At 39.6% G+C, this 26856-nt stretch overlaps 1 protein-coding gene across 11 annotated transcripts in view; it reads left to right on the top strand.

The window, feature by feature from the left end:
• Positions 1-26856, top strand: part of AGAP1 (ArfGAP with GTPase domain, ankyrin repeat and PH domain 1) — a 352881-nt gene that overhangs the window by 166154 nt on the left and 159871 nt on the right. For 10 of the 11 annotated variants that reach the window (XM_084524026.1, XM_084524027.1, XM_084524019.1 and 7 more), the window contains one exon: positions 4675-4767. In XM_084524026.1, the coding sequence (XP_084380152.1) occupies positions 4675-4767 (93 nt within the window). Of the gene's footprint in view, positions 1-4674; positions 4768-23902; positions 24755-26856 lie in introns of those variants that run through there. The other variant, XM_084524020.1, reaches the window with a different exon arrangement.

Genomic DNA, 26856 nt, shown 5'->3' with positions numbered 1-26856 from the left:
GATCTGTAGGCTTGAAAACAAAAGCATTCTGGAATTACAACGGGGCTTAAACAGAGATTAAATACGGTGACGGTGACATGTCCATACTGGGAATTTCAGTGGTTGAATTCTGGAGCCTTTGTCTGAATTGAATTCTGAGGTCTGTCTAGATTCCCAGGTTTGGCAGCCTTCCTATCATCAGTAATCAAAGACAAAGCTGTGTCTCTGCTCCTAAACCCTGCCTGTGTGCTGAATAATACTGCTGACTCAGGGCTTCCTTGTGAAGTTTCCAGTGTTTATAGAGAGGTCACAGTGTTTAGCATGGGAATTCCACTGGGTACTGGAAAGTAACCACCCCTTGCTAATTTTGTTACTATACAGTCTCAATGCACTTCTATTTTTCCAGGGCTAAAAGATATGACGGAGATTAAAATGACTTTTTCTTCCCAGACCGTGTGATTTTTGCAGAGGAAAAAAAAAGTTACTAAATAGAAAGTGTGACTGGTCCACTATGATCGATCTTTAGTATGCACAATTGCTTTGGGAAATAATGAAGCCTTGAGGGATGATTCCCTTATTTTAGCAGTCTTGGTGAAAGCTTTGTGATATTTTTTTTGATACTCCCCTAACAAATCCTTATAACAAACACAAATGGTGATGGTAGCTATACATCAGTTGCATTTAGAAAGCCATGTCTTCCCAGTCTTCATAAAAAGTTCGTATTTTGTATTCTAAAGATGACTCCATGTTTACTTCCCAAAGCTAGCTAGCTCCTCAGCTTTATCCAGGAAACACTTACAAAAATGTTTTTTAAAAAAAAGTTTTGCAATCTAAACAAAATCTGTCTTTCAGCCTTTAGTAAGTAAAAAGTTTTGTTATAGTTATGGATTGCTGAGTGACAACACAGAGTCCCATAGATCACCCTTGGTGTGCCCATCTTGTCAGTGATATTTTGATTTAAAACTGTACCTCTTCAAACTCCTATGAAGTAATTAAAATGATGCATTTTTGTTCCAGGAGTTTTAACAACAGAAATGCAAAAGTGTCATACAAAAGCTTGTCAAATTTTGACACTGACATTTTGTAGCAATTGTGAGGATTTTTCCCTCTGTTTGCGGGAATAGTGGCTCCTGTTGAGGAGTACTCATGAGTTATTAACTCCACTAGATGTCAGTGTCATCCTAGAAACTGCGAGCGCAGTCATAAATCTGGGAAGAGAGCCGAGACCACTCCAGCGTCTGTCAAAAGCATTTGCCGACCGTTTCCTGTCTTAAGTATGCATAAAACGCTGTGAGGGCTGTTTAGATGTTGTTGACATTTGGAAAACTGGGGGTGATTTATATTTGAGTAGGTGTAAATTTGAGAAAGTGAATAAAGAGAAACACATACATCTACAGTCGAGGCAAAGGTCTGAGGAGAATATGAAATCAGCTGTGTTTGCTATAAACAGGCTAAACTGGCTGGTTTGCGATAGCTGATAGCACAGGCAGAACCAAATTTTCTAATACAGAGGATGTTGGCAGTTGTCTTAATGCCAAATAACTGGGGAAAAAATAAGGGAAAAATAAGTGGTGCGGGGAAAAAAATTGTCTCTTCAGAACTATTTCTGTCTTTTAAGATCTGGTCATATTGAATGCAGTGCAAAGAGTTGCCTTGTAATCCCTGTCCTGAAATACTTTAATACCGACCCTGCTCTAAAAGGTTTCATACCATATCAACCAAGTTGTAGCCCAGAATTATTTAATTGAATAAATAGATGACTAGTATTTCCTGTCTAGTTATGAAAAGAGAGGGAAATCAAAAATACTTTAGCTGTTTTTTTTTGCTGTGCTTGTTTCCTAGCTTGTTACTTGCTTATGACTTTATTGCTTACGTTTGTTTAATTGCAAATTGACCCTTGTTATGTAGCATAGGTAATAGGTTTATTTTTCTCCATGAAGATCTTCCGGTGTTAGAAGAAAAATTGGTTAAGCAGAGAACAGATGTGATTTTTTTTCTTAAATCTATGACAGATTTTGAATTGGAATAGGGTTGAGAATTTTAGATGTTTGTGTTTCAGTGCACTGTATGCAGTATGTGATCTTTTCAACTGTTGGATATTCATGTTTTCTGTCAAGCTATCGTAGCAATAGCTGACTTTCTACTAGGGCTTTAAAATAGATCAAATAAAGAAGGGTAAATGTCTTGTTTTGTGCACTGCACAAACAGGAACAACTAAATAATATTGTGTAGCCCAGGTGAGGATTCACACTTGAGCAAAGCACTGATTGTAACTACTTGTCGGATTATGTATGGGTCGAATGAGCATGAGGTGCAGTAAGATGCATCTCCTTTCTCATATTCAATATTACCTGTCTTACATTATTGCAGATTTGTGAGAGTGTCTCTTCTTAAAAGTTAGAGTTCATTTTACCTCAGTATATTGGAGATCAGTATTTGTACTTTTTGGGGCTCTCTGGACTGTTGAGACAGGATTCTGGTGGTGCCCAAACCCAGCTGCTGTATCATTCTGGGTCTGAAGCAATCTTGTTTCACAGTCCTGATTGGAGTAAGGTAAAAATAAAATAAATCTGCATATGGCTTGTAATGCAAAGGGAAAACGGGTCAAATGATATTCATGCAGCTTTGTTCTGTTGTGTTTTTTTTGGACTTTCTCTGGTTTACTTTAATGAAGCTTTAAATAGAACTACTTAATTTGTAAACATGACATCAGAAAAAGTCCTAGCAAATATTGATACACAATGGTTTAAATTTTTTTAGTCTACTGGATATAAGATGAAAGATGTGCATTATGGATAGGTGCAAAACCATGAAAGAGCAGGTTATCTATCAATTTTACTATTTTTTTGTTTGTTTTTAAGCAGTGGAACCAGATAAAATTCTCCCCCTGAAAATTGTATGTATTCTGTAATTACCAGCAGCTAAGACAGAATTTGCTTAATATACATTCCTATATTTCTGTACTTTTAGCACTTGGCAGTATTTTGTATATAGGTATTTCCCTTCTATCTGCAGTGTTCTTTCCTGATACAGTTACTTGTATGGAATACAAAATGTGATGATTTAAAAACAAAATAAAAATTAGTGCATAGGTATTTATCCCTTTCAGAGATGGGATCCTTTCTTTTTAAAAGTCAAATAAAAAGAAACATTCAAGTTGACAACTTCCCTCCCAAGGATTTGGCTACCTTCACTGAGTTTCTTTAAAATGTCACTTAGGGACGCTTTGCGCTATTGAAGTATTGTTTTGTGTTTTATTATTGGGAAGTGGCACTTTCAGATTCAGAAATCTGTCTTGAAGGAAGAGGAACAATAGTTATCTTGAACATCGGATTTCACCCCTCCCACTTGTTTTGCTTTCTTTCATTTATTCTTTGTTTAATTCCCTGGCATGTCATTCCATTGCCCCTAACCATAGTAACTAGTGATAGGAGCCTACTCCCGGCAGAGCCGGGAAAAGCACGGCTTCCCTGCTGGGTAAATGTGTTGCTTAGAACGGTGTTACTTGAAGTCTTCCTCTGTGGGCTTTCTTCCCTCCCCTTCCCTCCCCTCGCCTCCTAAGGCAACTGCTTTGGGCATTTTCCTCCTTCCATCCCTCCGCCCGCTGAATGCTAGAATACGGAAAACGGGTATTAGCTATCCACGATTCTGATCGCTCCCCGGATCCCGGTGTCTTTCAAACATCCCTTTTATACTGCAAATCAAACCCAGTATCTTGTAGCACCCTGGTTTTCATTAACTTTCCATTGTGGTACTGGACATCGCAAATGTATTCGTTTCATATATCATCTGGGATTTGAAAAGCGCATGAAAATGTTTTCCCATTTTCAATATTGTGTGAGTAATGTTCCTATTGAAAAGTAATGGAGTGAAGTTGTCACTTGTCAGTTCAGTTATTAAGGAGGATGACTCTCAGCTCCTTTTTTTTTTTTTTTAAATAAAATAAATCTGTCAAAATGATTATACTTGTGCGTTCTTTCACAATAATGGACCAGAATCTGAATGACTTCTTAAAATTCCTGTAGAGTCATGAAGTAGGCACAGGGAGCTTACTCCTCAGGGCACTCCTATCTTTTAAATTTCCTTATTCTGGCTTTCTGTCATTTTAAACATTGGTTTAATTTTCCTTATGCTGATGTTTATTTACTGTGTGCAGAAAACTTTTTTTCAACATCAATTGCTACCTTGTCTTGAAATTCCAACTTTCTAACCATCCAAAAGCAGAGAAAGAGTTAAAATCAATATGATCAAAGACTGCATCATAAAATCACATTTCTAAATAGCTGATAGCCTTTCTAAAAATCACACAAATTTGTTAAATATGTACAAGTGTATATATCAGATTTTCTAAATGAGAAGCTGGAACCTTCATTCTTTTTTGGATCTGCTATTGGAAACTTCAGAAATGTGTCTTCTGATCTGCTGAGTCTTCAGGCAGTGAAATTTTAACTCTTTAAACCTAAATCCCATTTCAAACAAGTGGATGGTTAAAAATTAGAGAGAGTATGTGGGTATTTGGAGTATTCAAATTTTGGGACAGTCATGTACTCGTGTAGGTTCTTCCCCTCCTGCTTTGTGTCTATATTTATGTTTCAAAATACTTTTTAATTGCTTTTAAAAAATAAAAAATAAAATTGTCTTCTGTGTGAATAGCTACCTTTAACGGAGCACAAACTTTTTCTTTTTCCTCTGCAGTCTCGGAAAGGGAGTGACCCAGACAAAGAGAAGAAGGTCCTGGAGAGCAGAACAGATAGCATTGGAAGCGGTCGTGCAATCCCAATTAAACAGGTATGCCGAAACACTTTTTTTGCTTTCCGTAGTTGGAGACACACCTCGGGTCTTAAGCGCTCTGATGCCGAGCCTGTGCGCCAAGATTTGTTTGATGTGCTCCGGTGATGAATGTGGAAGTCACTCACTTGACATCAATTAGGAGAGGTTCCTATGTGTATTAAAATAGGATCATTAGAATAAGAAGAGGGAAAATGTGACAACAGGCCTAATGAAGTGCAGTCTGCCGGCCTGCATATGGAGCGCGTTTCTAGGCTGAGCTGGCTTCAAAGCCTGCCTTTGTAGAGCGGGCTTTGATTGGGCCGTGTGCTGCCCGTCGACAGGGGTAAATCAGCGCGCTGTACAAGAGCCCCTTGTGATCGCAGAAATAGCCTGATGTGGCCCTAATTTGCTATTGCAGACGGACATCTGAACACAGTTTCAGGCTGGTTTGTAACAACGAGGCAATTAGTTGTGATAATCATAGCCGGTGTGTCAGCTGTGCACTCTTGTTTGTAATTTGCTAATGAAGGAATTGTAACTTTGATTAGGTTCAGTTTCATTTAGACCTTATTATATAAGAGAACATTTACAGCTGTAATGTGTGGCCTTAATTAAACTTCCTCATTACACAACAGGACTTGAATTCAAGGATTTGTTTTGGTCTGTTTTACTAGCCTAGATGCACTTTCATTAGCCCGGAAACTGAATGCTAAATTGTAGCTCTGAACGCTCCTTTGAAAGGCAAAAGCAATACTGGAATCTAATGCAAAGTGTTTGGGTAAATGAGATCATTTACTTTTTCAAATTAAATTACACTGAATTCATGCAGTTACGAACACCGCACTAAGCATTTGTATGGGATGCTTTACAAATAGTTTCTGCAATAGCGTTCGCAAGTATTTGTTTTCATGCGAGTTACTGTGCTGTAGACAGCAAGAGTGCCAAGTGAGGGGAGCTCATTTTCTTCCTGCAGTCTTTTCCAGTCAGCTTTGGTTGCTTTCCTACCTTCCAGAGGCTCACTTTGCCTCCTCCTGGCATGTTCCCAAGCCTTTCCTCAGTCCGTGCCTCTTCTCGTCAAGTGGCCACAGCTCTCCTGTTGGTGTTGCTTTTGTGTGTTTTGGGGGCTTCTTCACATTTTTTTTTGTCGGGAATGAGGGGAAATGGCTTTGTACTCTTAATTATTTGTAGTGATTTCCTTTCTAAAGGCAGTTAAAAAGACCTTTTGGGACCGTCATGCAGCAAAAGCGCAGTCATGTCTATGAAATCTTTAGCAGACAAATTTTAATCAAATGCTGCAATTCAGAATAGCAGTTTGAAACTAGATAAGCTCAGTATTTGGCTCTGTGTTCAGAGGAGGAGATTGCAGGCATGTAAAACAAGCTACAATTTTTTCTACAGCTTTTGTGTCCTATGGAGATGGGTTAGACAGGCTGGAATTCTTTTGGGTAATGCTAATTAAACAAAATGGTCTGTGGATACAGCTGAGGATAAAAAAAAAAATCAGCCAGAGGAGCTGACTTTTTCCAATATTTATTCAAGATGTACACACTGTTCTTTTCTAAAATGGTGTTGTATGAAATTAATTTGATTAAAAACGCCCTTGTAGGACAGGTAAGATGGGCATTGCAAGTGTGATCACAGCATAATGCAATGGAATGAAATATCCTCCACAATCACCTTGAATTTCTACATTGAAAAATTCTCCCTCTCGCCCCCACTTTATGTACAGAGTGTGATCAGTTTTTTCCATAGTGTCTGCTTTTATTATTGATCCCAATCGTGGCAATTTCATTTTGTCATGTACAGGCAAGTTTAAACAAATAATTGAGCGGGTCTTCAGTCAGTAGATGCATATCCTGCTCGTGGAGGTATCAGAAAGGGTGCTGCAAGAAGTGAAGCTGAATGGCACGCAGTGTTGTGGGGGGCTTGTCTCAGTGGTGTTCCGCATCATATGCGGTCTGTGTCAGGAGAATGGATTTCTACATTGTACACAGTCTTCAATGAAGGTTAGGAGGCCATCGTCACCCAGCAGCTGAAGTAAAAGAAGATGGAGTAGAAAAGAAAACACACTTATTTTTTTTAACCTGGAATTTAATTTAAACTGGAAAAGCAATGTGTATTCATGCTGACAATGTTTCATTACAGTGTGAAACTACGTGTTAGTTTGAAGTGGTTTTTGATAATAAACTATACAGTTATGAGACAGTATACATCTTTCACAATCAGAAAAAGCTCCTGAAATTAAGCACTGGGGTAGCTTTTTGTCTACCCGCTATTTAGAGAGCTCTTATCAGTAGAGGTGGTGATGAGTTAAAAAGCTGATATGACTGTATTATTGGTGGGTCCTACAGGTGCGAGACACTTGGAGATTTCTCTGAGGAAGTAGCAATTCCTGATAGAAAAGATGGTGTCTCTTTCATTTAGTGCATTAACTATGAATGAGACAGAGATGTGAAAAGGAACTTTTGGACCTAAAAACTTCAGTAATACGTCATGCTACTGTGCTTCTTTCAATGAGAAACCCCTTCCATCATGATATGTTTCAGTGACAAATGGTCACTGAATAGAAAGAGAAATCTCCTTTCAAGAAGTTGAATGCAGATTGTAGTATTCACAGTGTTGCTGTGGAAAAGCTATCTTATTATATTCTTAAAAGACTCTTTTTAATCTCTTTGTCCTCATGTTTTCCAGTGTTTTTCCTCCTATTAGCCCGCGAGTCACATTGCCGCACTACCCATGCTGCAGTCGCGAGTAACCTCCAGTTAGGAAAAATGCCCCGTGACTTCTTGAAGCTGCTGTTGAGCAAGATGCCTTTGCCAGCTTCAGGCACATACTCTCATCTTCAAAAGCATGTAGTGACCAGATCGTTTTAATGCTTGTTGTCAGCACTATCTTTTTTTTCTTTATAGCTACTTACGGTATGTGCATGGCAGTAATAGTCCTTAAAGACTGCAGGCAAGACAGGTACTTGCAGATCGCTGCTTGTTGTGTTGGTTGAGCTTATTAGCAAATTGAAGAATAAAAAAGCCTTAGAAGACTTCTGGTTGAAATTCAAATACCGCGGATTATGTATGCTTAGTTTAGTGGCTCTCGAAAACAGGGTGATTCAAAAACAGCTGATAGAAAAAAGAAAAGTTTTGCTGACTGTTCAGATGGTGAAGTCAATGGCTTGGTTCTCTGATGCATTTCTTGCTGCCTGACTGTAGGTTGTTCTTTTGGTGTCCCAAAAGTCAGAAGCAGTATTTCCCAACTCCAAAAAAAAAAAACAATTGGACATTGGAAATGTCGAAAACTCTTCCAAGCTAGAGGGGTACACGTAAGTGGGGAGGAAGAACTGTTATTAAGCAGGTACATTTTCATTTGGTGGGGAGAGAACACAATATTCAAAAAAAAACTCACAAGAAAGTGTAGAAAACATGGTGAGGTGACACAAAGTCCCCATCAACCACTTTTTTTCTCCAGAGATTGGCTCTGTTGCTGCAGTTTAACCAGCGTAGCTGTGGTTGATGTATATAACAGCGACGCTTTTTTGTATTTGGAGATGGTTTAAACTGGTAGACGAGTGCTTTTTTTTTTGGGGGGGGGGGGGACATTTCATTGCTCTCCTGGTTGCTCTCTAAATGCACATACACATCATGTTAAGCATGCTGTGCTGGCATAGCTACAGATTTACTCATAATTCTGTAGTACAGCCTTTCTGTGGTACAGATACCAACCTGTACAGCCACTGGAGTCACATCAGCACAAGGAGAACTTGGTCTGAGCTGGTTTAGTCCGAGCATCAGATCACCACAGCAGAAGGGACCATAGCATGCCTTGGACACCTGGCTGGGTAGGCTTTTTTTAGTCCAAAGAAGCCAAGAGTTGTACCCTTCTGCTTAATTCCTGTTGTCTGCCCCTGAATCCCTGAGGGCGTGAGGTAAATAGGCAAAATTGTAAATGGAGTCTTGTTGCCCTGCGAGGAAATAGCTCAATCCTTCATGGCTTTTTCTTTAACTTGAAGCAATCTGGTTGAAAAGAGTTAATTTTCCTATTCTGTCTGTCCTTCCTAAATGTTAAAAACTACTTCTTGCTACAGTGCTAAACATGGTTTTATTCAGCTAAGTCATTTAAAACTGTTCTGGAGATCCTTCTGGCTTCCAGCAGAAACCCAAATGTAAGCAATGAAAAGTTTTTAACATGTGAGTGTTAACTTTTTTGCCAAAATACTCTAGGGTGAATGAAATTTCAGGAAGGTCAATTTTGGGGTAACTAAAAAAAAAAAAAAAAAAAAAAAAATTGTTGTAAAATGAGAGCCTAGCTTTTGCTTATACAGCAGGATCAGCATGCCTTAAATTCTGTGCTCTCAGCTTCCTTTGAGGACTTTGAACACCTTAACTTTCCAAAAAGAAAAAAAAGGAGAAAAAGTGAAAGAATGCTAAGATTGCATTTGACACGTTCCATGTTTTGGGGGACATTATAGGGGACTGCAGAGTTTCTTCACTTTTGCTTCATTTATTTGTCACAATCTAAAATGATTGGTAACGTAATTGTTTTTTTTCTGTAGTCTTACTCATATCCTGTCTGAATACCCTCTGCTAATCAGAGGGAGTCTGAAATTGTCTGGAACAATATTGGCCCAAAGTTAAAATCCACAGAAAGTTCTGTACTTCTGAGAAAGAGGAGCTTACACTAAAAATATTCAAGCTGCTTTCTGTAGCATTCCTAGTAGTACACTTAGAGCAAAATTAGGGTGGATGGCTTCCTTGATAAGGAGTATCCTCTGTTCAAAACCCATTTATTCTGAAAATGAAGACTCGTTCCTGGTGGTTTGAGTGAATATTTTGAAGTATGTATTAGGCTGTACGTTTTAGGGTGCCATACTTTCTAGCATGTTGGTTTTTTTTCAGCATTTTGGGAAGATTACTTTGTTTTCTGCAGTCTTGCAGTAGGGCATATTCAAATAATAATAATAAAAAAAAGACAAGAGAAATAAAAGCAAGAAGCTCAGCTCAGCGGTGAGTGGGCTTGTCATGTATTAATTTTTCATTGCTGTGGAGAATTGTACATACATAATCACTTGATTGCAGTGGGAGTTAGCGAGCTCCTATGGTGTCATTTGCATAAATCTTGTTAAGTCAATGGCAGTTAATGAAGTACAAATGAGCCTGGAGAAGGTGACATGCAAATCGTGGGTGGCAGATGGGAGGTCTGTTTTTGGGATGGCAGCTGTGTGCTCTTTTTTTCTCCTCACCCCCTCCCTCCCAGATTAGAGTGTAAATAAATACGTAAGAGCTGGCCTTGACTTTCTGCTTTCAGCAATTCTTGTATTTGGCATTTGCACTCATCGCGGATGCTCATATTATTATATAGCTGAACTATATAACCTTGACTGCTCTGGTACCAAAAACTGCAACACCGAAGCTTTGGTCAGGGTTTGATTTTGACAGGTTGCTCGAACTCTTGGCTTACAGAGGGAAGTGTCCCCCAAATTCCTGCGTAGTTCCTGGGTACGTCATTTAGGAGCAGCAAATTTGAAGTCTGGCTTAAAAATAAATGTTCTAACATTGAATATTACACTGATGACATAATGAAAAATTTGCCATCCATGACTTGCAAAGGTGAACTTCAGAACCCATTCCCTTCTCTGTTTGCAAATGGCTATATTAATGGCGAAAGCCGAATATCTTATTGGCCTTTACTTTTAGGTGATATTTCAAATGACCTTTGCTTACCAGATTTGTGCATTTAAGAACATTAAGGTAATCTTTGAAATTACGTATACTTTTTTCCTCTAAAATAAAATTGGGAAATATTTTCAGGACCAAGATACCTGTGGGGCTTTGGCAGCAGGTTGGATGGTGTAGCTGTAGCTGAAAGTGATTTACTTAGGAGAAGGAAGAGTTTGGTTCCTGGCCGTGCAACTTGCTGTTTTTCCTGTAGATGAGCATAAAGAAAACTGAAGTGTCATAATGTGCATCTGAATTCTCTGAGAGCAGCAAACTTGGGGGGAAAAGAAATATTTTCAAATTCTTTTAACAAATGGGAAGCGTTGTCTCAATGTCACTTTGTTTACAAAACTTCTGAAACAACTGAAGTTGTGTTGTGATTTGCAAGCCATTATCAGTAATTCTTCAAAGTAACTTTTAAATCAAGTTGTGTACTCCCAAGAATTTTTTTTTTTTTTTTTTTTTTTTTTTTTTTTGCGTTAAGCCCAGCCATTGCGCTGTCAATTTTCAAGCCTTTCACAAGTGCCCTGGTCTTAGAGTGTAACTGAAGCAATTGAGACAAAATTCTAATCAGGGAAAAATCTGTGCTAGTTTTAAGATGTACTTAGAAAAGCTGAAGCACAGAAGTTGTATTTAATTGTTTTTTGGTAGTGACCTCTCTTAATACATCGTCTGTGTGCTGCTCTGTGGAGAGAATCTCAGGGAAACTGGGATTTGCTTTAATTCCAGTGATTTTCTTCCAGCCCTGTCCCACCTGGGCACCCTGCTTCAATCACAGCCCCTGGCCCCAAGGACCCAAGGAAATGCCTGTCACAGGGAGGCTCCAGTAGCAGTGATGAGGCTCTTGATTAGTAAATACCAAAATAAGCTAAAACACAGTGTAACAAAAAAGAGGATTTAAATACAGGTAGATTTCAATACTGTAAAGCGTGCCTGATTTTTGTGCAGAATAACACAGAGTGCTGTGTAATCTTGGTCCTGGGTTTCGGCAAGTATGGCGGTGTCTTTGAAATCGGTTTTGAGAAGTGATCGTGTGCCACATCTAGTCAGTCAGACCGACTTGCTCAGTCCTTCTCACTCGCTGAAGAGCGCCGTGGTGCTTCAGGCAAGTGTCAGACCTGAGCCACCATCGACGTCAACAACAAATGCTTTTTGCAGCAGGTTTCGTAAATGTAAATGTTTGCTTTGCCTACCAAAAGAGAGAACAAATAAGCAACCATCTTAGCATCTCTTCTTGCTTAATTCATCTGACTTGACAGGGTGGAAGAAGCTGGTGTAGCTGGAGTAGGACTGCTACCCACTGCTACCACCACTGCTGAGCGCTAAGGCTCATCCCAGGGCTCGTCCCTTCCGTCTGCATACAGCATCAGGTTATTGTGATGTAAAAATGGCCCATACGTGGTATGACCAAACTCATATGGGTTCAGAGGAGCCATACAACTCCAGGATTTGCTTGCCTTCATTACAGGAATGCCTGGGGTAATTTGGTGTGCTGCAAAGCTCCTGTGATGAAGCTCGTGCTTCACTTGCCCGGAGACCCAAACCACTGGTACGCTGCTGCTCGGTCTTCTACTCCAAAGGGCTTACCAAAACTGCTGCTGCTTTGGTTTTGTATTGGTGGCGTTTGTGTAGGTTTCGAAATAGCTCTTTGCAATCGAGGCTTGGTGTCTGGAGGGTGGCTTTCCAAAACGCAGAAATGACACAAGTAACAAGGAACTGGCAAATGGCATAGTTTTATTTATTTATATCTACTGTGAGGTGTAATTTACTCTGTCACACTTCTGTCTAATCACAGTAATCAGTATCCAGATATGCTTGTACAAACACGAGAATATGGTTTTTAGCCAAATACTCTTAGTGCTGAAATCTTCTGTGTAATTCCTCTGCAATTGTTTATAATCAGAGCATACACATTTTTGCTGTGTTTTTAATTAGTTGATTACTAGTTATAAAATGTTTTGTACTCACTCTGGTTCTGTAAATTGTTAACTGGTAGCTACCAGTATAATTAAATATTTCAGAGCACTTGGCTATGGTTGCATTGAACTGTGAAGAAATAATGTTATATAGCCAATCAAAAAGAGATACTTGTAAACTCATTTAAAGCGTCAGAGTGTGTTAGGACTATCATGGTGATGCTTATTGCAGGAGAAATTAAAGATACAGTTTTGTGCTAAGAGGCAATACAGAAATTAGTTCCTGAATTAGTTGTTAATTGATTTGGTAATTCCCTCGGGTCTGCATGCTCTTTTTTCCTTTTTCGTTGTTGCATTCAGTTAACAGTGACTATTCCCAGCGCACTTGAAATATTTTTTCCAATTAGATCAAATGTGCCCTTACGTCAGAGGAACGGCTACAGCTTTACATTTACCTGCCTCGAATAATGTTTCATTTGGTCAGGAAAGCTATTCTCGTGTGTTGCTGCTGCTGGTGATTTTCAGATGCTGTCTCAAGAAAAGCAGTAGTCCTAAGTATATTCCAAATGAAATAGCATTAAAAAGTTCCTGGGTTTAATGCACTTTTTTATTGATTTCAGAAAACTTGCTTTCATTTATGTCTCTGTTTTCCTAACAGTGAAACATACGGACTTCACTGCCAAATGAAAATGGCTTAACTGCTAGGAGGCAGAGGAAGGGATGAGATTTCTGATCGGTCAGGGTGGGCAAAGGCTGGCAAAAGTGAATGTTCTTTTAGAACAAAGGTTCTGTTATTAAGAATTACCATTTTCTATTTTGTTCTGTTAACATGGATACGTGCAAAGGTTTGTTTTCAGCTCTGAAATATAAAGACCTGCTATTTTCACATCTTGGTGTTCTCATCCCAGTGATCGACATGGTTCAGCCCAGTGCACTGCTCTGTTGGAAACCTGGCACCCAAGCGTTAAGCCCTCCCCTGCCTGAGGTTAAGGTTTCTATCTGTCAATCCAGGGAAATCACCTCTTTGGGCTCTTAGCCAAAACAGGCAAGCTAAGGCAAGAAACACCACCTATCAGATTGAGACAATTCTATTTTTTTTCCCCTGTCTGTCAGTGGGTCAGCCATCTCCAAATCCTACCAAATCATCTGATTCCTCCTGCTTTCTGGATTCTACTGTTTTCCCTTCCTGAGATGTCTAATTGTTGCAGGAAAAAAAAGCTGGGATTTTCTTATAAGGACCGGCTTTTTACCATATTTCTTTTAACTGATCTCCTCCTAGTATTTGAGAGGCCCTAAAACACAAGTTTTCTATTTCCCATCCTATAAATTGCCCTTATTATGTCTCTAAGTGCCTGCAAAAATTGTAGTGATAGTCCCGAGCACACGAAGATGAGGTGAGCGGTGTACGGTTGCTCCACAGGCATATTTAAAGTCATTTTATCAGTTTCCAATTAATGTTAGGTAGGCTGTTGAGGTGATGTTCAAGAGTTATAGAGGCCTTACAGTAATATTATTTTCCTAAAATTGACGTCTATAGTGATGTGCGTATTGCTTTCAAACCTCTAAGGATCTATAAATGAGATTATTAATACATTTTTCGGAGAAATTAACTTTCTATCAATTTTTTACTGCCTGTGACCCTAAGAAGCTCCAGCTGTTGCTGAAGTTAATGGGAACCTCTCTGCTCCTTGTAACAGAAACAAACTGGTGGCCTGTGGTAGAGAGGTGCTGAATTTATAAGTTTCATTTCAGGCTGGCTTGCTCATAACTCTTCCCAGCCTAAAAGCTTGTCTTCATGGTATAACATGCATTAAAGGTAATATCTTTATTTTTACTGAATTTACTTACAGAGTACTATTTAAATGTTTTTTACTGCCAATTATGGCAGAGGACGTAATTTCAAAAATAATATCCATTTGTAGGATAAAACCTCAGAAATGAGCAGAAGTAAGGCAGTGATGAAAGGAAATAATATCAAACAACTTTAGGAAAGATGTGAAAACTTTTTGTTTTGGTATTCAAGTTAATGCTGTAAGAACCACAGATTGCTCTTGGCTGCTAGCAAGAACATTCAATTTCCTACCCTTCTTCATCTATTCTGTCCAAGTATGTTGTTGGTTGGTTGTTTCTTTGGGATAAACCAGTCAAATCCTAAGAGAAAGGACAAACAAGCAAGTGAGTGGCTCAGCAGAAAGGATTTGCTTTTTCTGAAGCTCTGAACATCCCCATAATCTTGTGCCCAGTCCTTGATGCTGGCAGAGAACGGCATCCCCCAGCTTTGGAGCTTCCAGCCCCCTCCAGTGGGGCAGCAAGCAGGAGTTGAGCCTGCAAAAGGAACACCAAGCAGGTTCCCCAGCAGAGCTTTGGAGAATTTAACCCTCTTGGTCTTCTTGTCCTTTTCTGCGTGACGTTTTTGGGTGTTGCAAAGCCTGTGCATGTTGCAAGCAAGTACAGAGCACAGTGAAGAGGTGTCAGAGTGCTTTGGAGGAGAGGAGGAGGGAATGATCGAAAGCAATGTAGGTATAAAAGAGAACATCAATAAAGAAAGCCATAATATGACTTTAAAAAATTTATTAGAATTTTCCAGTGCTGAAATGGTGTAATATATCAAGGTGGCATCTCAATGTGACATGCAGGGATTGACAGGAACGAGGTCACTAAGGTATCTTCACTGTTGCCCTTAGGCTAAGAACTGGCCCCTTGCCAAAAGCCTTTGACTGTGGTTGTTGGATGTAGCTGCTGCTTTAATAGTTTTCTCCAGACGCATCTAGAAAATGCTTACAAGAAGCATTCTTTTTATTTGAGCCATCTCTCCCCAGCTAATTAAAAACAAAACAAAAAACACAGCGCTATGGAATCACTCAGTGGCCTGTTGAGTGTGTCATTTTATAACTGGTGAGTGGAAATGATTGACCTTTAGGTATTTGTAGTGGATGAGATCTGCAGATGCCTTCATAGTAGTGATCCTTCATTGAGCGATAATGGTTGTAAAGAAAATTACAGCAAATCCTTCAGGACCGGGATCTGCTTTCAAAGCTGTGCATGTTGCCTGTTGGTTCTCAGTTCATGGAAGCTTGTTCAAGGTATCAGTGCAAAACAAACAATCCTCTTGCACAAACATCTTTGTTTCGAGGAGCCGCTCCATTTTAGAGGTGAGTCTGTGTGCATCTGTGCTAACTTCAGTGGCTAGAGCTCTTCCTCTGAGGGCATGAGGGAGGAATTAGGAAGGAGAAGTGACATAACAAGATTAAGTAGAATGCTTATGACAGTTACCAAGTGAGACTGCCTGACAGACTTGGGTTGACAGAGTGATTATTAATATGTTGGAAAGATGTTTTGGGGATTCCACCATATTTGTATGGTTGCCAGCAAAATGTTGACAGTTGCATTGTGGTTAATAAATTCATTTAGATTTATAAGCATTGTTTACAGAACCTGTTCGCCTGCTGAAACTCTAACAGCATCTGTTCCTTCTTACTAATTAACTGCTAATTACGAATGAGCTTTGTGTGTTTGTCAGTATAACTGGCTCATGCATTTTGTAAGGAACATTAACAAATTGATTTACATAGTGGTAAAGCAATCAAAAGAGTAAACTGAACAGCACGCATTTAAAGCCCTTTAGCCTAATTTTTTGAATGAGGCAAACTTTGGGCATTCGAAGTATTTTCATAATTCTTTTGCTACCTTTACGTTTTTTGATAACGCACCCCTGAATCAGGGGTGTTGGTCCAGCATCCCTTCTTTTGTTTTACTTACAAAATAAAATAAAAGCATTGGCACTATTAGCATTTAACGCTTGTGGGCAAGTATTTATCTACAGTATAAGCAGCAGTGGCAAATTCAAAATAGTAAATTGAGTGAAGGAATATTGCTCTTGGAGGGTGGTGGAGGGGCAGAAGGGTCTTTGAAATGTAGGTACTCTGAGTATAACTTATTTGTAATTAATCTTGGAAATACCAACTATGAAAGTCATTGCACTTCTGTTAAAATACAGTTTTCTCCTATTCTTCGAAAACCTTCTGACTCCAGTAATTAACAATACATCTATGGAGCAATCCCAGCAGATGGGCCAGATGTTGGCACTAAAATATTTTGAATTTAAATGGAATAATTCAGTAGCGCAATTCTGTAAAACAAAACACAAACACCAGTTTATTTCGCATGAGTTAGAAAAAGGAGAACAAACAGATAACAGAATGATCTGTTTGCTATACAGGATCCTTTACTGTATGATAAATTTCAGGTGAATGAGATCATTATATGACAAGGATAAATTTCCCTTACAGTTGTCCCAGAGTTGTAAAGCTTGAAATGAGCCAGCACTGGGGAGAAAACTGAAGTAACTCAAACACTCAGCTGCAGGATTTAGTTTCCCAGAGCAGCGTAGTGTAAGTGTGAGAAACAGTGGTTTAGAGAGAATAAAACTTGCCAGAAAAAATTGATTGCTCTTTTGATAGAATTTCAAAATAAGTGCATAAAGCAAATGTAACAGATGTAAAATATTTGGGTTTTAGTAAAAACATTTTGATAATGCCTTGTTAAATCTTAATTGAAAAATTATTCAAATTCGTTTGGCTAAGAACTGTGGTGTGGATTGAGAACAGTACGATCATAAACCGAAGATGAGGCTAGACCACAGTTGAGCTGGCTGGAAGCAGGACAGCGCTTTGTTCAGCATTAGGTCTGTTTCCATTCAGCAATATCATCAACAACAGGGCTGTAAGTGGAAGCAAACAAATAGCAATCAAATTTGTAATCTGCATTATAAGGAGTAGAGAGAGGCATATCATGAAGGGGATGAGGAGTAGAGCTGCTGACAAAATAAAACGAGATTTTACTTGGAAAGATGCAGTCTCTGTTAGCAGAAGCCAAATAATCCTATTGTGTCCAGACTGGTTGCCTGTCAGACTTTTCTTCTTGTTTCACGTTTGCCATTGGTAGCAAATTCTTGGCAAAGCACTGGGTGTTGTCTCATGTCGCTGCTGTGTGCCTGCTTGACAAAGTGTATTTCTATCCTCTCTTAACAGTGGGATCAAGGGCAATGTGGTAGAATCGTCTTGGCAGGAAGATGGGAGATGAACTCAAGATGCTAACCTGAACTGAAACCCAGCTGCCCTCATTTATGCTCTTTTAACCTGAGTTTGGGATGTACACTTGTGATGTGATATCCCACTTCTGTGACAGCCCTCAGTGGCATCGAGCTGCTGATGTGCTTGGAGTGGGCGTTCACCATTGCAGCCACATCTTTGGTAGGCTGCGTGGGGCAGTTGGGTGGCTTTCCTTCCAAAACAACCACACAGTTTCTCTCTCTCCAACTCTAAAATAGGCCCACAGGTGACAAGTCCTTGCAAGTTTGGCTTGGTTTTGTATCTGAGAAGTGAGTGCAAGAAATGGTGGGGATGCTCAGAGGGTAAAAAGCCAGCGCGTTGCAATCTAAAGGAGATCTGACTCGAGCACTAGAAATGGCACATGGGCCATTTGAGAGTCATACGCTGCAAGATGCATGCAGCCCTGAAAGAAACACACTGATGAGGCAAAGTATTGGAGGCAGTGCTGCAGAGAGAATCCCGACTGTGCTGCTGCATCCAGATCGGTCTTGGCTACAGGTCTTTCACACTGTCCATCACAGTCATCGGTGTACACTGGTCCTAGTGATGCAGGTTCTCGTGTTAGATCACTGCTTAAGAGATGATGGGAAATTATTGCAATTTTAGCTAAGCTATGACAGAGCAGTTGTAGTTGTTTGTAGGAGTTCAGAGCGTTTGCCACTGGTGCTGAGACACATGCGCACAGATATGGGGTGATTAGGAGATTATTTCAGGCTTAATACTAAGAGAAAGCTACTGGACTTAGGGGGCTGTCAGATTGTAAATTTTTTGTTATAAAGAAACAATAAAAAATTTAGTGACTTAGTGGACTCCCCCCCTCCTTTTTTTCTAAGAAGCTGTTGAGACACACAAACAGTTTCTGTAGGTAAGTGTGAGCACTGAGTCATTTCTTTCTCCTTTATGATGAATATGATTCTTTGTCACAAAAGAAAAATACCAAGAAGTACCATTTGCAAAATGGTTTATAGTACAGTATATCACCCTATTATGAATGACAGTATTTAAATGGTTGGGTAGAGAACTGGAGAACTGCAAATCAAGTAGCTAGGCTAACATCTCACGTTCTTTTCTCTTGTGTGAATATTTCAGGGGGGGTAAAAATGAAGAAATCTTTGGGTGCGGGAGGTATTGGAAAGAAAAATCAATTAAAATAGCAGTGTAAGTAGTTGAATTGTTTAGAAATTCTACAGTCTGAAAGTGAGCAACAGAACAGAAGGGAGCAGGGAATGTTTAAGAAGACAGGTGTAGCATCACTTAGGGAATCAGTTTTAGAAGCTGCTTCATGGCCAAATTAAACAGAAAATTTAATTCAAAAACTTTGTGGGGAGAGTGATGCTCTGTAAGCTATAGACTAAAAGCATAATAGTGAGCTCTGAGCAGACTGAGTGGGGAGGAAAAAAAGGTCTTGGGATGCAAATAGAGTAAGTTTAGGAATATATGGTTGGTGTGCGTCACATAAAAAATATTCTGGTCTGGTTGTTAAAAACAAAGAAGTACCGCTTGTGCATCATGTCTCCTGAAATACGTAGTTTTTCAGGTTTCCAGCACTGTGTCTGGCAGATGAGCTGTGCAAACCCTTCCTGATGCTGTAAGAGATCATGTGCATCCAACCATTGCTGACGTGTACTCAACATTTTGAAGATTGACGTGTCAGTTTTGTTTAAGTTAATGGCATGGCAAAGAACTTTGTCAGAATACTTTCTGAATTGGATCTTTGTACGGTAAATATTGCTGTCAGTTTGCAGTTCATGGCAATGTTACATTTGTAGATGAGAAATAATATATGCATGATCACTGTTAGTGCTTTAATCTTGCAGCCTCGTGATTTCTGGAAGTCATTCCTGATACAGATTAAGTCACACTTAATTCAAATTAAGCGACACTTCTTATTGTCAGTGTGATGCAGTGAAGAGAGAGGTTTCTTGCATGTTTATTGAGTACAAAGATGTCAAACTCCCTGCTTCTTTGGAAGTGAGCGGATTTAAGGGTAAGAGAAGATGGGAAAGATTGCCAATATGATGGATAACAGAAAGAGAGGAGCAGAACTCATGGAAAATTGTGCTGCTGTGAGAAGCCAGGTGAAAACGAAAGGGAAACAAAATCCATACTGAATTAGAAAGAGGACAAACAGTGAACAAAGACTATGGCAAAGGTAGGAAGCAAAACCAAAAAACAGGTGACACTTTCAATAACATTTAAGAACCTTAAGTGTCTTTCAGAAAGTGGCACACCAGTCCCTGGAGGTGCTTGGTTCATCAGGTGCCGATGCCTTTAACCATGAAGCATGGTGATCGATTGCCATCTTGAAGCAATGCATCGGTGCTTCTGGTGCTCTGCTATTTCTGCACATTGTCAATGCCTCTGAGCTGTTTCCAATTGAACAGTCTTGGGAGCTTTCAGTCTATAGATTTTAGTAACAAATGCATTGGAGTTGATGCATGCAAACTGTCAGAGGATGGGTTTTCCCACTGTTGGAATCTGAAGGCAAAAAATCAGCATCAGTTCAGAATAGTTCTGATGCTGTTAAAATAATTGCCTGAATTATCTAAGATGGGGTTTGCTGGAGGAAGAACAAAGTGTCTGAAAAGAGTCAGCATCTCTTGGTCTAGGGTGCAGAACACCTCCCTGGGCCTGGGCAACCTTCCAGAGCAAGGTTTTGTGCTCCATGAACCTTCCAGCACACGGCAACACTGACCTCTGGGTCAAGGGAAGAGGCTCGGTGAGGTTGGCTGTACCGGGCACAGGCTTCAGAGAACAGCAGGTCTTCCCTGGGTAATGCACCAGTCTGGTCGGAGAACGGCTGCAGGAGGGGACTTGTGTCCGGGTCACAGGGGATACAGGCCGACCTTAATTCAGGGACTGCAACTTGGAAGCTAATAGGAATTTCACATTGCCAGATACCTTGCATTCATTCACAGATATTAAAAAAAAAATAAAAAAATAATAAAAAAAAATCAGTAGGTGCTATACAAAGCCAAGTGCACTGTCCTTAGCAAAGCTGGGTTTTAAGAGTTCACAATTCCTTCCATGATTTTAAATAATTTGGTGCCACAGATACATTTGTATGTTTTATATTACTATTAGCAATGACTGTGTAATTTTATTTGAAATACGATCTATATGATGTAGAAATTCTTGTTTTTGTTTTATTCCTTGCCAATAGGGCACTGATCAGTAGGTAAGCGTGTTGGCCAAAGAATTCTACTGTGCAGTTTTTCTTGTTTACTTGTAATTGTTTCAAGTTTTATAGACAAGCTTTGAGATTTGAGATTTAAAATTCAATATTTTTGGAAGATGAACCAGTGTTTCCTGTGTGTTTTTTTTTTTAATCACAAATATAATCACAAATAGAATGTGAAGAAGTTGAGATCCTCTAACCCTCGAATTAGAAAATAACCAAGATGCCCCATGAACAGTGGAGCCATGGAAGGCAAGCTTTCCTTGACTGATGTTCCTCTGTTTCAAACATGCTAATATGAGCTCCCATGAGCTCAGCCCTGTACACACCATCTCCAGTCTTCTCACCAACCATGTTGCCTAAACCCACCTTGGTCTTAAATTCCCATAAACAGCAGAGGCAGAAATTACATTTTTTTCACCTTGCCTTGGTCAGAGGTAGGAAGTAACCATGTGCCATGGCTGGTACCAGCTATATGTAGGCAGTCTCATGGGTCAGCACCCTTGAAAAGCAAAGTGAGCTCAAACTGTGGTCGTTCTTTAAGTCAGGGACTCTTTAACTCTTAGAGACAGGTGCTGAATTTCACAAAATTTGTCAGAGCATCCCTTTTGTATTCCTGTGCCCCATCAAACTTGGCTGAAATTGAGCTTAAAGTCAGGACCGGGAAGGAGACCTAAGCATTTATACCTTGGAAACCTGCTGAAAATTGAACTTGAAACACCCCATAAAAAAGCTTTTAGTTTGTGTATGGCAGACACGATTACGGCATGCTTGCCAAAATGAGGAAATAAAAAGCCCTTTTAATAATAAGGGATTTCTCTCTCCCTGGACCCTTTTCTTGCAAATGCCACAGGTATTATTGCAACCCTAAGTTGGCCCCAGGAGATGCAGACAGCGGTGCTGCCGTGCGCTGTTCCAAACTCAAGCCAGGCAGCATCCAGCTAACGCAGCCATCACTTCTGTCAGCAGGAAGAAGAATGCTGGGGTTACAAAGCATTTGGCTGAAAAGAAGTGTGTATTTACATGTCTGCTTGGACCAGCTGCACAGTCAACCTCGTTTTAATCATTTTCTTTCAGCAGGGTGGTCAGGAATTTGTAATAGCAGGTCTTGAAGGCATCCAGGTCCGAGGTAACTGCCCATTGTATGAGTGATGGCAAATCATTGCTGTTCTTTCCCTGTGCAGATGTGTGGGCCCTTCAGCAATTACCCGATAACAAGATTTCGGTACAAGTGTGTGGCAAGGGAGTTTGTGCCCTCTGTGGGCATCTTTTTTGGAGGTTGGGAGGAAACAGAGCTGGGTAGCTACGCTTGGGTTTAGTTTCCTTTAATTATCTGTCCGTAGTGTACAAGTGCTTCCCAACTCCTCATTAATAGGGATTTTGTCTGGTACTGTCTGTGAAGAGTTGTCACCATTAAACTAGTTATAATAGTGACAAATTAGTGCACATCTGTGCTTTTCCCTATGGTATGTAAAGAATAATATGTTAATACAAGCTGCTCGGAGAGAACATGGTTTAAATATTTCAGTGATGTGATATCTACTACTTATCTGACACATTTCTAATAATTTACGGGTAGTGTTTGCTTTGTAACGTAGCTGCACAATAAATGTAGCTTTTTCCTAGTTGTGTAGTTGTGAGGATCCTTGAATTGGTTCCCTTTCATCTGAAAGGTATCCTGCAGAATGGTGTTTGCCAGAGCTCTAAGTAAAAATGACTTTGTTCTCTGCTATGTTAAATTGGCTGGTTAATTCTGGTGTTATTTACCCTGTAATTCATTAGTTTTACTCTACCATTGGCAGCTGACAGGCTGTAATTTCATGCCTTGCAATAAAAGATGTCTCATAATCTGCTTCATTTAGCAGCAAGAGAATTTAATGAAATTAACTGCAGTCCTAATTATGCCAGTGAATACTAAAGACTGCTATCAAGTTTCCTCAGAAAAGGACAAGGTCCACCTCGTGAAGGATTTAGAATATAATTTCCTGGGAAAAGTTGCAAATGTCTCCTTCTATTGGCCAACAAGGGCCAATTACAAGTGCTGATATGACTTTAATGAACTAGTTTGTTCTGAGTATATCAAAAGGAATAATCTGATTTTTTTATTTTTTAAATTTTTGAGCAAATTTTTAGAGGGCTCTATCCTTAGCAATAACTGATCTTTGAACGTGTGTTTTACTTGCATTTCAAGGAATTTGTCCACCTTTTTGTGGCACCATATTGCTGAATGTTAGCCTTTCACTGCCGGGGAGGTAGCTCAAATAATGTGTACTTAGATGGAGTGAGGATGGTGGTCTTTGGAGATCTACGTCCCAAACAGCATTAAGAAATTTGTTCTGATACACCATGATTCATTGGAAGTTCATACCTCAATTACACAAAAATGAGGTATGGAAAAAAAAAAAGAAAAAAAAAAGAAAAATCTGAAAGAAACATGACAGAAGAGCACTGAAAGTGCATGAATGGAAAAGAAATACTGATACTGAGGAGCATTCCTAGGGTGGTGGAGACAATGAGGCCGTTCTTCACCAGTTTGTCAAGTGTTTCTTCCAATTTGTGCTTTTTCGTGCATATTCGTAACTTCATATTTAAAAGACCTTACTCTGTTTGTGGCAGGGTTTTCTTGATTTCCATTTCAAAGTATTGGTTGATGTATTTGCCAAATGTGTGCTAACTGCTTTCTAAGCACTGCCACACTTAAACAACATGATGTGAAATGTAACCACCATTTTATGGCTTAAATGATGTTAAATGTAGTTAATTGGAAAAACTTTTAACTGCAGAGAATTTCCCTATGAATAGCCTTCATAATAACCATCTCACTATAAAACGCAAAATGCTTTGCTCACAAGGACAACTGTACTATAAAGGTGAAGTGTATTGATCAAATTACCTGAGATAATAAACTTCGGATGAATAACTTCTATATTGATGAATGGGAGAAGTCTTCCTTTTTACCTAATATTGCTAGTGTGATGGGAAGGCAATTGAGAGAACAGTATTATAGTGTCTGTGTGCGCTTGTTTCAATCATTGTTTATATTTTTAAGTTAAGTAGCTGTGTGAAATTGTTGATGGGAAATTGCATTGGAGTTTTTAGTGTTCCTGTTCCTTTTTTTTTTTTTTTTTTTGAGCTTTAATTTGTTCTAAGAACAATTGTCTTCCTTCAGATAAAAAGTGATAGGTCTATATAAAAGTGAGTATGTTTGGGCGAAAGACTTAAATAGGTCTATATTTGCAGCAACTTGTGAAATTGAATAAAGAAACAACAATGAACTTCATCTCCATACGTATTAGTGAAAAGTGGGGTCAGGACACAACTGGACTCAAGTACTGGAGATGTGCCTGCCAAAACATGGAAGAGTTTAGGACCCCAGAGAAGAGAAAGAAATGTGCCAGAATGTGTTGAACTCACAAGCAAATAAGGCGTTCTGGATTTTGTAAATGGTTGCTCGGTGTGTCAGGTTCCCCTGCTCTCTGTTGAGTCGGGATTTCATGAATTTTGTTGGAATTCTGAGAAAGAAAAGTAAGATGGGTGGATCTGCCCCTCTGATTTGACCACAGACATCAACTATCCACACAACTTCAGATATGCAACTTACAAAAAAGGTCTGCGTTAGGTTTATTGCATTTCAGAATACAAACAGAAAAACGTATTTTAATTCAAGATGTAGTAATCACTTATTGTGTTTGCATGAAAAAGTTAAATGACTGCTGCAGAGTTGGAGAGACTAAAAAAAAAAAACACAACAAAACACTTATTACTAGAACATCTTTGAACATCCTCAGAATCCTTGACTAGAGCAGAGACGATACAAAGTATTTAATATTTCATTTGATGTATGCAAAATGTGAAAAAAGTGACCTAAGAGTCTGTACATCTTGAATGAACTGAAATATAATGTCATAAATACACTTTACAGTAATTTGAAGTAGTGCTTTGTGTTAGAAACAGACATAAAGGATGTTCCTTTGTTCTTACGTATGGGAAGAAATTATTTTTAGAAAAAGTTCTGAGATGGTGTGAAATAATATGTGGGTGTGATCACCTTGTTTCATATATGCATAAATAAAATCTGTGCCTGTTTCATAATTGCGTGTGTGTGTGTATGAAAACCCCATATAAAAATATCTGTCGAAATGGAAAAGCTAGAGCAGAGGGCAGCCAGAGCGAAGCAGGGATTTGAGAATCTCAGTTTATTCAAAAAGGTGAGAGAGACAGGTCTGCAGTCTTTGGAAAGAGATTAAGAGGAGCTTTCTTTTAATGGCAAGGATGGATTCCGCGGGGCTGTTTGAGCTTGTGTCAAGAGCAGCACAAGGGGGCAAGAACTTGAGCACGAGGAAAGGCCAAGCACCACAGGAATGGAGATGGAATCTGAATAGCGATCAAACGGGAATTTTTAATGCGTTACATGCAAAATTCAGTTTGGGTTATTAGCAGCCATTAGCTTGGTTAAGGGTTTTTTAGAGTTCACTCCTTAAATACGATTCATTTTTGCTGGCTACCTTCAGACTTTGGGAGAATAACGTTTAGTTGATACCTGTGAGCTACGCTGCCAAACTTATAGCACCCAAAATTAAAAGCTCAATTTAAAATGTGGAATAGATCAGAAGCCCATGGAGGCAGAAACTTGGCTGTGAAAGGGGGCTTTGATGTCCATTATGTCTATTGTTTAATGTCTGGTTTTTGCTTTTAAATGCCAATGCACAGCATGGAGGCCAGGCCCTCCCATTGTGCAACAGAGGGTGCTTTGGGTGGTAGGGGAGAAAAAAAAAAAGAGAAATGTTCCATCCTGTGAGCACAAAGTTGACAGGTACGAATGCTTTTGGAGATCTTTTTAAAGAAATTGTGTGTTAAAGTGTGCAAATTCGAAGTAAGCACGCTGTGTATGTGTGCAAGAGAAAGTTAGCAGTCAGTCAGGTTTTATCTCTTAATGAATAGAGACTGCTGAAGTAAGGGTTAGGTAATTGAGTTTATAATTAATTAGCCATAACCCTCATCAGATAAAGCAGTTGTCGAGATTTTTTTTATCTCCTTTCTCTCCCCAGGGCCTGCCCTTCTTTGTCCTTGCACTGACAGCCAGCACTTATCTCGGGCCTTCTCCAGGCCCGTGCCCATCAACCCCTCCCCCTGCTGCTGATTTTGGTGGTCAGCCGAGACCCGCATTGTACTACAAGGCTCACAATCAGCCTAGCTGTCGGGCGCCGGGATGATGAATTAGCGGTAGGAGTTAACGTGGAGGTGAACTCCAGATTGGACTCCTGATAGCTCGCGGAGCGGCCTCTGTTTGTTAGTCACTCTCGGCGGCGCTGAGGCGCTGCTGACACTTCGCAACAAAGAGGTTAAGAAGGGGGATTTAGCAAAAAACGGCGCACCTCTCCAGAAAGTTAGGACGCTTACAAAGAACCCTTAATTTCTTCTGCTGTGCAATTCATTATAACAATACGGAGGAAATAAATTAGATCCCACGCTGGTTCTTTTGGTGGCCTTATCTCCCTTATGCTGGGGGTTGAGCTGGTTCGCCTGCAGTAGGGGCGCAAACCTTAGATACGTATCTGAAGAGCATCAAGATTGTGAGAGGTGTCTAGCCTCTCTGCCTGTTGAGCTAGATTAAGGGGATTCGGACGTTGAATTCATCCTCAAAGCGCTGTACTTTTACGGATGTATTGGAGAAAAGGAGCTTTCTTGCTGTGTTTACAGTAGGTTGTGGCATTGAGCTGTTTTTTTTTTTTTTAGACGGGTTTACCTGCTGGAGAAGAAAAATTTTCAGAAACAAGTCTGTGGGTTTTCTCTTCATCTGGAGTTTTTGAATTAGAGATGAAGACTCCTCTGTCTTATAATATTGATTTCAGGCTTCGAATGAGCACATTTCTTCTTAATCTGAGTGGGAGCACTAGAAATGTAGCTAAGTCTCTTGATGTAAGGTAGGGTTGGATCTTTTTTGAAACTGTATAAAGCATTCTTCACCTGTGGTCACCTTAATTTTCAAGTAGACTGGTAAAGCTTTCCTTTTTCCTTCTCATTTCAGTGGCAATGTGTGTTTTTAGTTTGACTCCAATTCTTTGTGGACTTGAGCACCACAAGTTTCCCTGGGCATATGTATACCCCTCTAGGATCTTTCTGAAAGTTAAATCAGTAATATATTAGTTAACCTCCATTGAAGATGACAGTGTAAGTACATAAAAGATATTACT

This window comes from Aythya ferina (assembly GCF_964211825.1).
Source record: "Aythya ferina genome assembly, chromosome: 6".
Lineage (NCBI taxonomy): Eukaryota > Metazoa > Chordata > Aves > Anseriformes > Anatidae > Aythya > Aythya ferina.
The sequence above is the reverse complement of the archived record's forward strand: the minus strand, read 5'-3'. Positions and strand labels throughout refer to the sequence as shown.